The sequence below is a fragment of the Rhopalosiphum maidis genome, chromosome 2, assembly GCF_003676215.2.
Source record: "Rhopalosiphum maidis isolate BTI-1 chromosome 2, ASM367621v3, whole genome shotgun sequence".
NCBI lineage: Eukaryota > Metazoa > Arthropoda > Insecta > Hemiptera > Aphididae > Rhopalosiphum > Rhopalosiphum maidis.
The window spans coordinates 55090127-55105136 of record NC_040878.1 but is presented as its reverse complement, the minus strand read 5'-3'; the positions used below and the strand labels follow the sequence as shown (position 1 = coordinate 55105136).

The 15010-nt window shown below is 29.5% G+C and overlaps 1 protein-coding gene across 2 annotated transcripts in view; it reads left to right on the top strand.

Annotated features, from left to right (window-relative positions):
- Positions 1-14696, top strand: part of LOC113551408 (serine/threonine-protein kinase S6KL) — a 52592-nt gene extending 37896 nt beyond the window's left edge. The window contains exons 9-10 of one of the 2 annotated variants that reach the window (XM_026953639.1): positions 14236-14415; positions 14490-14696. In XM_026953639.1, coding sequence (XP_026809440.1) covers positions 14236-14415; positions 14490-14579 — 270 coding nt within the window. In that variant the 3' untranslated portion in view covers positions 14580-14696. The remainder of the gene's footprint in view (positions 1-14235; positions 14416-14489) is intronic. The other variant, XM_026953638.1, reaches the window with a different exon arrangement.
- Positions 14697-15010: the final 314 nt, after the last annotated feature.

Genomic DNA, 15010 nt, shown 5'->3' with positions numbered 1-15010 from the left:
GCCATTGTGCTCGCAACCGGCCGCAATTATGTTATTTTATATGACTGAGAAAAAAATCCCTGTTTTCTATCGATATGTATCTATATATAGGTACTGTCGAGATGATGTACCGTTCTACCGAATCTTCGACGACCCGACGCATCGATCATAGTTATCTTGTCTGTTCTGTCTATGCTATATTATGTTTTTTTTATAGGCACGTAAACGGATGCACTAATTTTAATAATAGTTATATCAATTAATTCGTCGGGACTCGAGAAATTCCATAGAAAATTTTTCATCTAGAAATTCAACCCCTAATGGGTGGTTTATTATCCTTAACTTCCATCCCGAAAAATTAAGTGATGAAATAGAAATATGCGCCCGTCACCGTCCGATCTTTACAGTGACTTTTTTAAATTTTTTAAACCGAACCACCCGTTTATTTGATACGAGTAATACAAATCTATTTGGTTCATATTATCTAGGGCAGCGGAACAAACTTAAACGATTTGCTCACGAAGGTATATTTCACTTAAATTATTTCCCCCATCCGATATATACATCTATGTTCAACGCCGACTTGTCCGTGAGCCGAAATAAACCATATATTTATATTTGTTCATTATTTCCTGGATAAAGTCTGCTATAACAGCATAGAAAAATCCTAGTCAGTGTTAATTCTCCGTATTTTGTTTATTGAGTTTATTCCAATAACCTTTCAATATCAAACGATTAATTATACAAGTGATCGATACACAGTTAACATTTTCAATCACCATCAACAAATTACAAGTCATCACTGATTGTCTCGTGGTCAAAACTCTCTGGACCTGTTCTAAAGTAGAGTAACCTAAAAGCTGTCATAATATTTTTCACTTCAAGGGTGTAACAATATTGTGTATCAATTATCAACACAATCAACAAATAGTACATTAGTACAATAAAATATTAAAAAATCCTAATTTTTATAGTAGAAACGTTTTTTGATTATTAAAAGATAATAATTATGTCAGCATTTTACTTAAAACTGTTATAATACTTTATATATCTAATGAATACGGGATTGTATGAACAACATTCTAAACATTTAATGAATAAAAAATGAGTTAATGGTTCCTTCAACACGATTGGTCGATTACAATTCTATATCCGACTATGGCAAAGCAACTAGTATATAAAATATACGCATTAGCTATATAGATTAAAGGTCTAAATTTCATTCAGTAGAGTCACTGCAAAGTCCTCCGTTTTTTTTTTTTGCGTCTACAATTTTTGTGATTATTATTATTATGTATCTTACGATAATGTAGTCAGAGGAATCGGAGCAGCGCCAGTCGCCATTATATCGATAAACGGGTTTATAACCGTATAATATGAAATACCTATACGTTTTCGCGCAGGAGGTGGATGGTGTGAATTTTTCTTGATAATTTCAATAATTTTAATACGTATAGAATTCATTATATTATATTACACGTGGAGTGTAATAGGATGTATATTAAATATATCATAATATACTTTTCCGTACCCGACGGCTCTTCTACTAAAGTGCTTTTACTACGCAACAACACGTCGTATTCGTCGTTTCGAATCATCGTGTTATTCCTATCCAACGTGTTAAGTATATTAACAAGTACCTGCCACATAATAGTGACGTAAGTCCACACTTATTTTTATTTTTTAAATTCCACTAATTATACAAATATTTTAACGATACCACTTACAAATCGACCTACGTTAATTACAACGAAGTAAGTAACGCTTTTTAGCGCATATAATATGCACACTACACAATAAGTGTATAATAACAATATATACCTTATAATATATCGAATAATCGATATTGTTAATCTCTATCTTGTAATTATATTATATTATTATTGTACGGAACCCCCATCATTGTTCAATAGTCATTAGTTCATTTTTTTTCGGTGTTGTTTTCAAACGCTAAAATAATTATTATATAATATATAATTATAAATTATTATTATACCGATAGTAACTACATTTTTACAGCAATGTTTCGAGCGACAATGATCTATATTGTTTTGAATTCTATGCATTTATGTTACCATCAATTCATTTTCGAATTGAAAAAGTTTTTATTTTATAAATAGTAATACGACAGATTACATAACAGTACACTTACCTACAATGTATTCTCGCTAAGAGGTACCACTATAAATATTGCAGATGGATGAATTTGAATTGAATATTCAGCCCATATATTATTCAGGTTTTTGGGAGGTGATAATAAGTATCAAAAAATACACGTTTTTAACCTTTTTTTTGAATAACTACGCCAATTCTTTTCTATACATTTGGATAGATTTTAGCAATTATTGAATTATAGGGTTTTATCTATTAAAAAAATTGACAAATTAGAGAAGTTGAAATCTACGAATAATCTGTTTTTAACAAAAATAAAAGAATATTCAAATCAGTATATATACTTGAGTTGTCCCCGAAATTATGATGTTAATATATTTTATAGATGCATAGAAAAAACGCAAATAAACACTCATATCTATAAATATAACAAATCTTAGTAAATTAATTCGTAATTTGTTATTTTTTTATCATTTATCATTATTTTATATCTTATATTTTGCATTTTCAATCCTCACAAGTATGGATGAGTAAAATAGTATAAAATAATCAAACTAAAAAATACTAAAAACAGATTATTAGATTTTTCATAAATTTGAATATACTCAAACTTTGTCAATTTTGTAATTAGAATAAAACTTTTTAATCAAACCATTTTTAAATAAATACGTCTCAAAAAAGTATTTATATTGCGCATACGCGTATCAAAAGTTTTACATTTTTTTACAAATATGTATATTTTGATACTATCAAAAACCCCAATTCAATCCAAGGTTATTAAAATATGTAGAGGTACCCTCTATGCGATTACCTGTGTTGTAGTTAGTGAAATGATAACAAACACGAATTTACTATTTAGGGGTGTAGTCCGTTAGAAATATCAGTGACCCATTTTTTTTTTTTGTCAAATAGAATTCAAATATCGATGAAGAATAAGTATTTTTCTTTTAAAATATAAAAACACGAAATGTCGCTGCTAATATAATATTTGACTAATTTTATGGTTAGGTTCATTGTTGTATTAACTGACGTAAAATTGGTTTTAGTTTTTTCTAACGTAAAAAAATATTAATAAATAATATCCGTTAATTATGATGTCTGTGTAAACTGCATTCGTTTGCGTCGCAAACTAAGCATTATTAATGTTACATCCGACGTTAATTAAAGTTTTTAACATTAATGGGAAACATTTTATTACAAATCATGCGGTCAAAGTCCATACCTATTGATGTTATTTTATTTTATATATATTTTTTCTAAGTACCTTTTCACGGCTAGTATATGATCAGGAAAAGTTATTTTTTCCGCGCGCAGAGTCTTTTTTCCCGAACCGTTACTATTGATTTAACTAACTCAAGCTAATTTGGCCGGGGAGTCTCAATATTTGGACATATTCCAAAAGCCAACAAGGTTTTAACAGAGTACAAACAGTTTTGTCCGAATGTTTCTGTAGTAATGTAGAAGGACTTTAAATCGAATAACGTTCCGTGTGTAAAGTTTGATCACGTTTATCAATTAGCGCGAAATTTTGTGTGTATGTGTAAGTATACACGTATAAATGTACCTATACACATCACCTTGAATACCGGCACGTAGTATCACGTATATACACAGTGAAGGATTTATATCGCACGAATTGTTTTTTTTTTTCGATTTTAAAAATCGGATGGATTCCATCATCTATACATGTTGAACGGGATTTGTACCGAACGCGAATTTTGTACCTAGATAGTCATATATAGATACTCTATATGCCACTGTACAACGTCCGGAAACGTTCGTGACGGATTTATATATATTATATATTTGTATTATGTATAGTCTTCGTTAAAACGCGATGACATTGGTTTGAAATCCTATTCGACCGTGAGAGGGTGTGAGTAAAAAACAATATTATTGAGCATGTGTTTGTCGGCTAAAACTTCAAAATTGTTTTAGCCGGCATTCGACAGCACCCATGTGTGTTTTGTTTTAGCTGACAGCTACCATGTGTTTTGAAACCCTGCAGTGGAGAGAAAGGCACGAACTCATGTTTCCTGCAGAGTATTTATAACTGGAAAAAATTATACTCTCAGTTGAAGGCGAGTCAAGTACATGTGGTTTACTATTTTTTCGGAGTCTAGGGTGTCGACATACTATAATCCATTGTTTCCCAACTTTTTTTCTCAAGGAATCTTTGTAGGAGCTTTGTGGAACCCCCATATAATTATTAGAGCTATTCTATGTTAAAATCATAATTCAAATCAAGTATATTATTAATTGATTTATATTTTCCCAAATTTCTCACGAAACTCTTGGTACCGGCTGACGGAACCCTTAGGTTCCGCGGAACACCAGTTGGGTAACATTACTATAACCTATAAGCGTGTTCCCTACAAATTTCAAATGAAAATGTATGTTTTATAGTTTTTATTTGTGGAGACAGATTTTGAGGTTGCACACTAATTGCGTCCCAGAGATAACTACGAAAAAGGTCTAATTTGAATTGCGGCCCGATTATTTTTGTCACTGGTGGTTTGATTAATATTTACCATTTTAAGATGTATCTGTCATTTACATTCATATCTATAATATTATAGTGGTCCGTTTAATAATAAGTTATTCAGTTTAAAAAATGAAACTTTTTAGTGCATATTTTTGCATAGTTCGATATTTTTCTATTTTAAGGGCTTATTTTACAATTGCAATTGCATATTTCATCTTTAAATGCATATTTCGATGTTTTTTTAGAAATTTTTGAAATATATACTATTATATATTATTTTATTATAATATAAAAAAATGTATTATATTTTTATAGTTTCGATTAATATCAAAATAAATTAATAGGTATAAATAATTTTCCCAAATATGACCTTAGATCAATAAACAGGGAAATAAAATACGTTTACCAAAATGATGAAAGTGACAAAAAAAATGAAAAAAAGTAGATGAGAGTATTTATAATAGCCAATAGGGTTCCGTAATTTTTTTAAATATATTGTATTAATTAAATGTTAAAAAATTATTTTTTTTTGCTAATTTTGTTAGGCATATATTATTATTATTTTATTTTTCATGCATATTTTAACATTTTATGCGTATTTAAAAATTTTTAGCTCGTATTTTGTTGATTTTAATGCATATAAATCCGCGCTTTAATAATAACGATAATCAACAATCGTAAAATAGATGTAGGTATAGCATATTATATTAATTGTTTATTGTTCATCATTACTTTAAAGCATGTCTTTACACAACCACAATAATAATTAAAATAAAAATATAACAAGAATTTTAAATTTTAACCTACTTTTTAGTAATAATACTACACAAGAAGTCTGTGTAATAATCGAAAAGATAATAAAGGTCCATAATCAATAATATTTTATTAATTTGCATGAATGTAATAAAAAAAATATAATAGTTGCAACAAGTATAATGTACCGTAAAAAATTCTTGGCCATAATTGGGGAAAAAATTTTACTGCATGATGCAACTAGTAACCACCCGTTTTTTATTTCGTTCCCTTACCACCTCCTCGACCTCATTTTCATTCAATACGCTTCAATACTTATATAATTGAATATTATCGTTCCGTGAACGTATAATAATAATATGCCCGTTGATCGCTTATTTTTTTCTTGCGCTATTGCAATTCGCGCTTTGCGTGCACCATGGGGTCATCAACTGCAGTTATAGCTCTTACCGGCTTACCGGGAATGCAGATCGTCAACTTTTGATAGGAAAAATCGCTAACGATAACCGATGCAGCGTGTGCATCGAAAACCGGTATATGCCTATTACCTATACTTGTATTGCAGGCAAGCCGAGCCTTACGATGCCTATTATAATGTAAATTATATACGAACGTTTATAATATAATGTGCGTTTACAGAAATAGGTATTTTATTTATAGATATATACTCGCACGGAAGGGATCCCATGTTCTTCATGGCGGACCGCTCTGCGTAAGGTCGCTTGTTTAAATTTAATGATATGCACATTTGTATATACCTATACGTCTGTTATACATTGAACGATTTATGTGACGCATATTTTAATTTTCACGGTGCTACGTGTTAGATAAGTCTAGGTATACGCCTCTGCAGCGTAACCGTGTATATGTATTATGATACATGTGCATATATGTTATTATGCGTCTATGATACGTGTGTGATTGGTATAATAGGTATTTATATAGCTATATCATATATAGGAACGCGGAGTGTTGCCCAAATATTTAAAACTGTTTTCCGTTAATATCACGTTTTTTTTCCAGTAATACAATGACGATGCGGGGTTTCCTCTCCAACTAGGTATCGATGTTGTAAAAAAAAAAAAATAATAATAACGGTCCTCTATAATGGCCATTACATTATGGGTAATGGGTACTTATTATCATAATATATTGCACTTTACATTAATAATACGTGTACACACATTACGAGTTTTTTTTTCAAATGGCAATGTGAAATGCAAATATTAATAATTTATAATACTTTATACTTTGAGACGCCACGATGCGTTCGGTTTAATGTACATATGCGTTTGGTCGCCAGTATGAAAAAAGACGACTACGTGCCGTTACACTACGAAGATTAAATAAAACCCACCACTTTAGTTGCACTATAAAATACAACGTTATACGTGTTACAGGGTGTATCTGAAGGATTTAACGATTCAAATCCACCCTCCGGAGACTAGATACATCTTTGCATACACGGTGTTTCAAGAATATGTGACAATTTTACACTGAAATTGCATTAAAAATGTTTTGTATCTTGGAAATACACTCTGTATATAGCACAGTGACGCCTCATACAATCACACATTATTATATAAAACATATATATATTATTATATGTATGATATTGCAGTCTTTTATGCGTTCATATTATATAGGTACTTATACAGCTGCTGCACTTGAACACGAGTGTTTTTTTTGTGTTTAATACGCATATATATATATATATATATATTATTATATCTATTATCCGATCGGTATAAGGTATTTCTGCCCCCAACCTCACCCCAATAATGTCGTGTGTATGACATTGTATCGTATTAACGTTGTAAACACGATTTCAAGTTCTATACATATCGCTTTTGTAAGTAGATTACGTCGTGGGCGAAACACTATCCGCTGTCACAAGTATAAAATACTATTTCCCTTTTTTCTTTTAGTATCAGATTCGTATCTGCCGCCGCCGCCGTGGGATAATTTTTGACGCGTGTATACAGACTGATTCACCAAGCATGCACAGCATCCTCTTTTTCTTCTTCAATAATAGACGGAGGTTTTCAAATCTAATTTTTGGTATTTTCAAGTATATTTAAAGACCCTATTTTCAAACTCTTAAGATTTTTATACTAATAAAGGTGCTTCTGATGTTCAAACAACCCCCCCCCCTTAAACAGTTAAAGAGTTGATTATTCAGCAGATAATTCTGAAAATTAAGACGCATCAAAATAAAAATTCAAATGTGTAGTTTTTAATTGACCCATAATAATGGGTTTGGAAGATTTGGGTGCTATGGTAATTTTTAAATTGTAGTTATTTATATTCATCTATCAAAAATTTTGATTTATAAAAATGGTCCAAGAATAATAAATACTGAATTCGATATCACATAAATTGTATATTTTATTAAAAACCATTTTTAAATAATTTATCTTTATATTATATAATCACTCTAATAATTAAAAACATAATATATAATGTACAGTAAAAGAGAGGGAGCGATTTTCATTTAAAAAAGTCAAAAATTTGTATCATCATAAGACACTCATAAAGTAGTAAAAAAAATCTTAAGAATTATGAAAATATGGTCTTAAAATGTATATTAAAAAATAGTATAATTTTTTTTTTTTGAAAAATCAAAAATCGAATAAATGTATTATTAAATGAAAATTAATTTATCACTCCGCTCAGAATCTTAAATGGGTATGTGAGTATGCTTGGTAAATCACATTGTATATAATGTATTATATTTTATGCGTTAACACATACATAGTACATACACATTATACAAGTCATATACATAATATATGAGACAGATGACAGCAACGACTGGTAAATATTATAGCAAATAATAGTCCAACGACAGACGACCAGATGTGTGCGGGTTGGTGCACGCACGTGATAGTGTGCAGGGGTGGCTGCTACGTTTCATTTTGTGAACAAGTCTATAGCGCCTGTATTATACATTTATTTATACATTTGGTTAAACTATAAGTGTATACACCAAGTAAAATTCTCAAATCAGGGGTACGTTAAAACTTCGAAAAATCATTTACGTTACTAAGATTTTAAAATATGTTCTATGTACAATTAGTTGTAACTTGTGTCTTGTAAGTGATAAATACCCACCTGAATTGCACCTGAATTCATGCTACTTTTGTCATTTTTATATTTTTGTTGGAAAATAGTTTAAATAGTGTAAAATATTTTAAATAAGACGTTATAGGTACATGTACCAATTACGTATATACGTTTTATTATATTTTTAATTTTTGTAAAGTTATCCACAATTTTAGTGTCCCCAAAATACTAAAACTTGTTATTATGACTATACAAATACCACCTATCCATCTGCACAGCCTCTATAGTAGGTTACGTCTAAATAATGTTTCATGTCAATTAAACGTCGTTGTATAGCCAATATTAACGTTTCTCAGTTCTACTCGTATACAATACGTATATATGAAAAAAAAATCGAAAAATGACACTATCGCACAAGGAAAGGTAATTTAATATACATATATAATATATATATACTGTAGCTTACTAGTACGTTGTACAGCTATATTAAATAGGAACACCGCCGTGTTGTCGGCGTAGGGTGCCTCTTATAATAATATAATATGTTTAGCCAATGTTTTGATCGACGTTAAAAAAAGAAAATTAAAAATTGTAATCGCTAATTCCGGTTTTTCGTGTTTGCAAATATTCAGCTTTGTTTTGCTTGCTCACATTATCGTTATTCTGTATACAAGTGCATAAACATCAGGCCCGCGTGCGAAATGTGTGTCAAAGGAAAGGAAACCGGGTCTGCGGTCTTCGTCGTCGGTACAATAATAAGAACTATACGCAGGCGCCTTTATTTTTTTTCGCCAGCCATATCATAATATTATAGAGGTACCCGTCGCCAGCTAAAGCTATTGTGCACAGCGTTCCGCGGCCACCCGCCACCACCGATCGTGCCAGAGCCCGAGACCTGCCGCTGGTGGATTACTGTTGTGCGCGCGTTATGTATATTATATGTAGGTAGATATACACGCGAAAAATAGTTATAAATGGTGTGTGTGTGTGTGTGTGTGTATGTCGAGAGAATATACCGTTATGTTTTATAATGCGATTATTATTTATTTGTATGTATAATATTATAGACACTCTCTCTCTCGCGCGTGCGCACACATACACACACGAGCCGAGTACTTTGACAGGCTTGACCTCGTTATGTCCTCGAAAAGGAGCGGAAGGAAGGAACGATGAGAAATGGTGGGAAACGAGAGCGGGGTGAAAAGAAAGAAAGAAAGAAAGGAACAAAAAAATAATATATATATATATATCAACCAGGCTGGGTCAACAGCCCTCTCGGTATATGTATAATATTATGTGTGTTACGTATAGGCGCGCCTAAGTCTATATGCTGTACAGCGTATACGCATATCGTTGTTTTTATAAATCTCCGCCGAATATAACGGGATGAATTGTTCGGGGCGGAAAAAAGTTTATTTTTTATTTTATCTTGAATAACAAAACACCACTTTCCTTTCTCTCATCCCTCTCCCTCAACGGGGTCTTTGATGCTTGCTACCGTCGAGCAAGCTCTTATTTTATATATATATATAATACGTTGAAATGATTTATGGCGTCGAATGAAAAATGACTGAAAATACGAGAAAAACTACACATACATATACCAGCGCCCAATGTTTGTATGTATATATGTGTACTATGTATATACTATATATACTATACATGAGAAACACTGAAACATACATATATATATGTGTGTGTGTAAAGATTAAATTAAATTAACCTTAACATCTATGATGGACGCTGTGCAATGTACATGGGGTATCATGCTATACAGCATTGTTTTATTTTTATTTTTTGTAAGCTTTTTCCGACAATATTAAAAGTTAAATAACGAAACGATGTCATATTTTGTGGTTATTCGCAAAAATCGGTTTGCCAGTGATTTACGAGGTGTACACAAGTATAGATGATGCTGTGGCGGCCGGTATAATTATTGTATTATACCTACTGCAGTAAATAATATAGTGCACGACTATTGTCCGGGGTTTGCTGAAAAATAGCGTAGGTTGTAGGTAAATGCATTCTCAATTATATATTAGTATATATGCGTACTTACGATTTCAATGGTCGGAACGCTGTGCTGTTTTTATATTTTTATTAATTTATTTTGTTGTGCTCAAACGCTACAGCCTATACTTACCCTCCTCTAAAAAAAAGGTGGTTAGGTATCGGCATATCGGTACTGATTATTTTTTTCAGTATAACGCGTTACTTTTTCGATGTTTATTTTTTAAAACTTTCTTGGCTAATTCACCTATTGAGTATCACTTGTTTCTTGTGTTTTCAGACGGCTTACGATCTGTGTATCTCATCATGTATGTCTTATTGTCTTTTCAATAAAAAACTAAAAAAATATATCTAATTTAAAATTGCCAATTGGTAGTTGATACTGACATCTGCACATCTTCAAGTTATTGGATCGAATTTGATTAGTTATAAAGAGATTGTGAGTCGCTCAACATTTTTTATTAAAAATTGATGGCTGTCGTATATTATTAGGTTATAAATAAAACAAAAATATTTTTTGGTTTTTTATTTGTAATACATTAATACAACATATAAGGGTTGTATATAGGTAGCGGAAAAATGATAATTTTCGCCGCGTTAAGTCACTAATCGTAAATTGTTAGCGCACTATACTATTTCGCTACATTATTGTGTGTACAAATAAAGTACTACTTCCGACAGCCTATGTTTAGTAATTTCGTGTGCAATTTGCACGGCGTGTGTGTATTGTACTGTGCAGGTAAATGAAAAGACGTATGAGCGTAATTTGTGCGCCGCATTTGACCCCATTGTCGTAATGTATATATACATTATATAATGGTAATTTGCGCCGCTTTTTACTACCCCGAAATAAATTACTATTTTGCATCAGACCCCGACATTTTTGTGACTAAAAAATCCGATCTGTCTGTGACGGACTGAAACGGACGCGACTGGGTATTTATCCCATTATATATGGTTCGTATTCAAATACATACGTGAGCTATATTATAATATTTTATAGACTTTATACACCTTTACTTTATATACTGCTTAAACTTTAAATCAAAAATAATATTTAATTTATATATCATACTCGAAATATATCATTTTCATTATTTATATATTATTTATAAATGTTTAAGATTATTAAATTATAATAATCAGTGAGGAATTTCATATGGTTTATGCTTAATTCTATAACCTCAGCGCAATACATACGATATCTAGTTGATATATGTAATTTTCTGTTTTGGGTAATCGCATTGAAATTTTGATCGATAGTTTTAACATAAAATATTTAGTAAACACATCGTTCACACTATAACTTTCTCGGGGGCGGGTTCCTAACAATATCTCCGGCAACACGTATTATCATTTTTAGCACTGATTATAATTGCATACCGGTAACTATTATTATTTTATATTTTATATTAATCGCCACATTATATTAATGTTGTAAAAATTTACCTCAATATATTGTCTAATTATGTATAAATTGGTCAAAAATATGTATAATAGTATGTACATAAGTGCTTACATACAATTTTGATAGATTTTCAAAATCGTTTTTGAGTTGTGACATAAATTATTACAAATTATTACTTCATCACGTTACGATAATAGTTATAATATTTAATAATTACACACCAGTACATTATACACGCGTATAATATGCAATACCTATGCGGCTGTACCTACTATCTAGTTATATTTTTTATCCCAGATCTATGTAATACGATGTATATTCTACTGCAGCGGTTCTACATCGTGTATATGCAATTTGCTTCGATATTTCGTTGTAAAAATAATATGTTTATATCGTTTTACGGTCAACGAAGAGTAAGTGGATTTAATGGCGTGTATTTAGATAGACGCAGCCGAATACATTTAGTTAAAAATAATGTATGCAATTTATACTTAATTTTTAATCAATATGATTACGCGCCATAAAACCATTTTTCCTAATTTATTTTGTTCTTCTCCTGCGTAAAATGTCTGTCTTATTATTATATAATTTTTGAAGGTTATAATATATGGGAGATCGCAATCGCCGTTTGTACCATCATCATCGCGTGTGTGGTGCGCGTGCGTGCGTAAGTCTGTGTACACGCTTGCTCGAAATTCGAATTCAACCTTGAAACTATCATAGGAAGATATAGGCACGCTTCTTTTTTTACGTGAAATATAAAAACAACGCAATTATGACTGATAACCTATCATTTACTCAAAGTCAAAAAACAATCATTCAGTTTCGTCTCTCTTTTCGGATCATCTTTATATCTCTTGTGTCGACTTGCGTCATTTTTTTGTTTTTGTCTTCTAGACACAATAAAAACGGAATGTACGAATATATTACTTCATTTCAAAATTAATTATTTTAAAGTCTATTTCATGGTGCTTGCTTAAATCATATTATTTATCATCGCAAATTGTAACACGCAAATCCTATTTATTTGTAATATATTAAACATTATTCTCGTATAAGATGTATATCATACACATACTAGATACAGTATTTAATAATATATTTATCGACGTAAACATTATTATTCTGTGATAATAAATATTGATTACCTTTATATTTTGATTTTTGATCCACAATTATGTTTTTATCCGAAGATTATTGTTTTAAAATAAATTTCAAGAATAATTTATTATAAATATTGTATAAACGCATTTGACTGATATTTATACATTAATACATTTATTACTTAATAATTAACATTTATACATTATAATAAATTAAAAATATTAATAAATTAAATATTTACATACTTTTTTTTTAAACTCATCATGTCTAGAAACTTTTAAATACATTTTTTATTTTAATATCTGTGCATGCAATACAAATAATTATAAAACATCGCCTACAATTTCTACTTATGAGATAACCACAATACTATTAATAACTTTTAATTTTTAGTTTATAAATTAAAATATTATATGTTTGAATCAGGAGAAAATAAAAATCAATATACTTCTTACAGTTATTGTGTGTATAGTTTTTTTTTAATAAGTTTTAAAATAAACTTTGTTTAGAACTTATGGCTCAACTGTATATATTATGTAAAAATGTAAAATAAAGTTTTCGACATTTGTATGATAATAAGAATTTCATTTTTATAAAATAGCATGGTGATGTAAACTTTAGATAACACATTCATCCTAAGAAAAAATATACACCTACTTAATATTCTAAAATATTTACTTATTCACTGCTTTGATTAATATACTAATTTAAAAAAGTTATACAACGGTTTACTGCAATTGCCGTTAAAGTTTTTCATTATATTACGTCTTAAGATTTGAAATATTTCCTTTGAATAATGAATTGATAACCAATAACCATAGACATCCGGCACATTTTTATATGTACCTAATTTGTCCTATATTATTGCTAAATATTAAATTATTAAGTTCATTGCATTTTATTGATTTTCCAGTAATTTTAAATGTTTATTTCTTAAAACATAATATAGTACCTAGTTCTTTTATTTATTATTTATTATTATTATTAGATTACTATCTTTAAAAAAAATATTTTCATTTAACTAACGGAATTCCACATTTCCTCACTAACTACTTATTATGTTGTTATAGTTTTTCCCGTTTTAATGAACATATTTTAGTGCACATAATAATTACACTAAAACCCTGTATAAAAGTGATATTAAAGTACTTTTATAAGCGTAATGTAATTTTGACCGGTTTAATGTTTTTTCTCTTTATTTTTTTTTTAATTCCATTAAACAAGGCCGTATTATATTACTATTGTGGATAGTCATGCAATTCATTATTTTATTACGACCAAAATAACGGATGTTCATTAATTAATGTTTTGTTTTCAGTATCCGCCAAAGTCACACGATGAAATCAATAACATGTTGGAAAATGTTAGCAAAGGTGCCACTGATATGGTACTAAAACTGATGGAAACAAATCAACAAAACCGGCTAAAATCATTTCATCAAATTAAAGTCCAGTCATTTTTTCATAATTTCAATTTCTCAGACATAACGTTAAAAAAGGTTTATATTGCTTTTTTACTTTTTTTAAAAAAAAAATATTAGGTACCTAATTAAGTTATTTAATTTATTTTCAGCATAAACCAAATGAATTATTAAAAAAACTGCTTGAAGATTCAACACAAAACAATCAAGCGTTATCTTATTTCGAAGAATTTGATGAATAATTTATGTGATAAATTATAAACAGTGTATTAACTATTAAAATATATGATCTATTTAATTTAATTAAAACTTCTTTTTAACGAAGGCCATGTTAAGTATATTTTTTATTTTGTTACATGCAAAAACAGATATTAGATGAAATACCAAAGATAATATAAATATATGCGTATACATTTTTATTGTTTGTTTTGTTTTGTTTTTTGATTTTACTAAAACTGCACATAATGTGTATAGATTTTAATTTAAATAAATATAATATAATATTTTTATTGGAATAGGTATATTGTCAAGTAACTATTATAGCAGTATCTTTTATAATAATTTATATCATATTTTATAAAATCACATTTATTAATCATTTTTAGCCGAGTGTTTGATCTCACAATCAGATATCATAGAAAATAAAATAACCGAATGTTCTGTTATTTATATA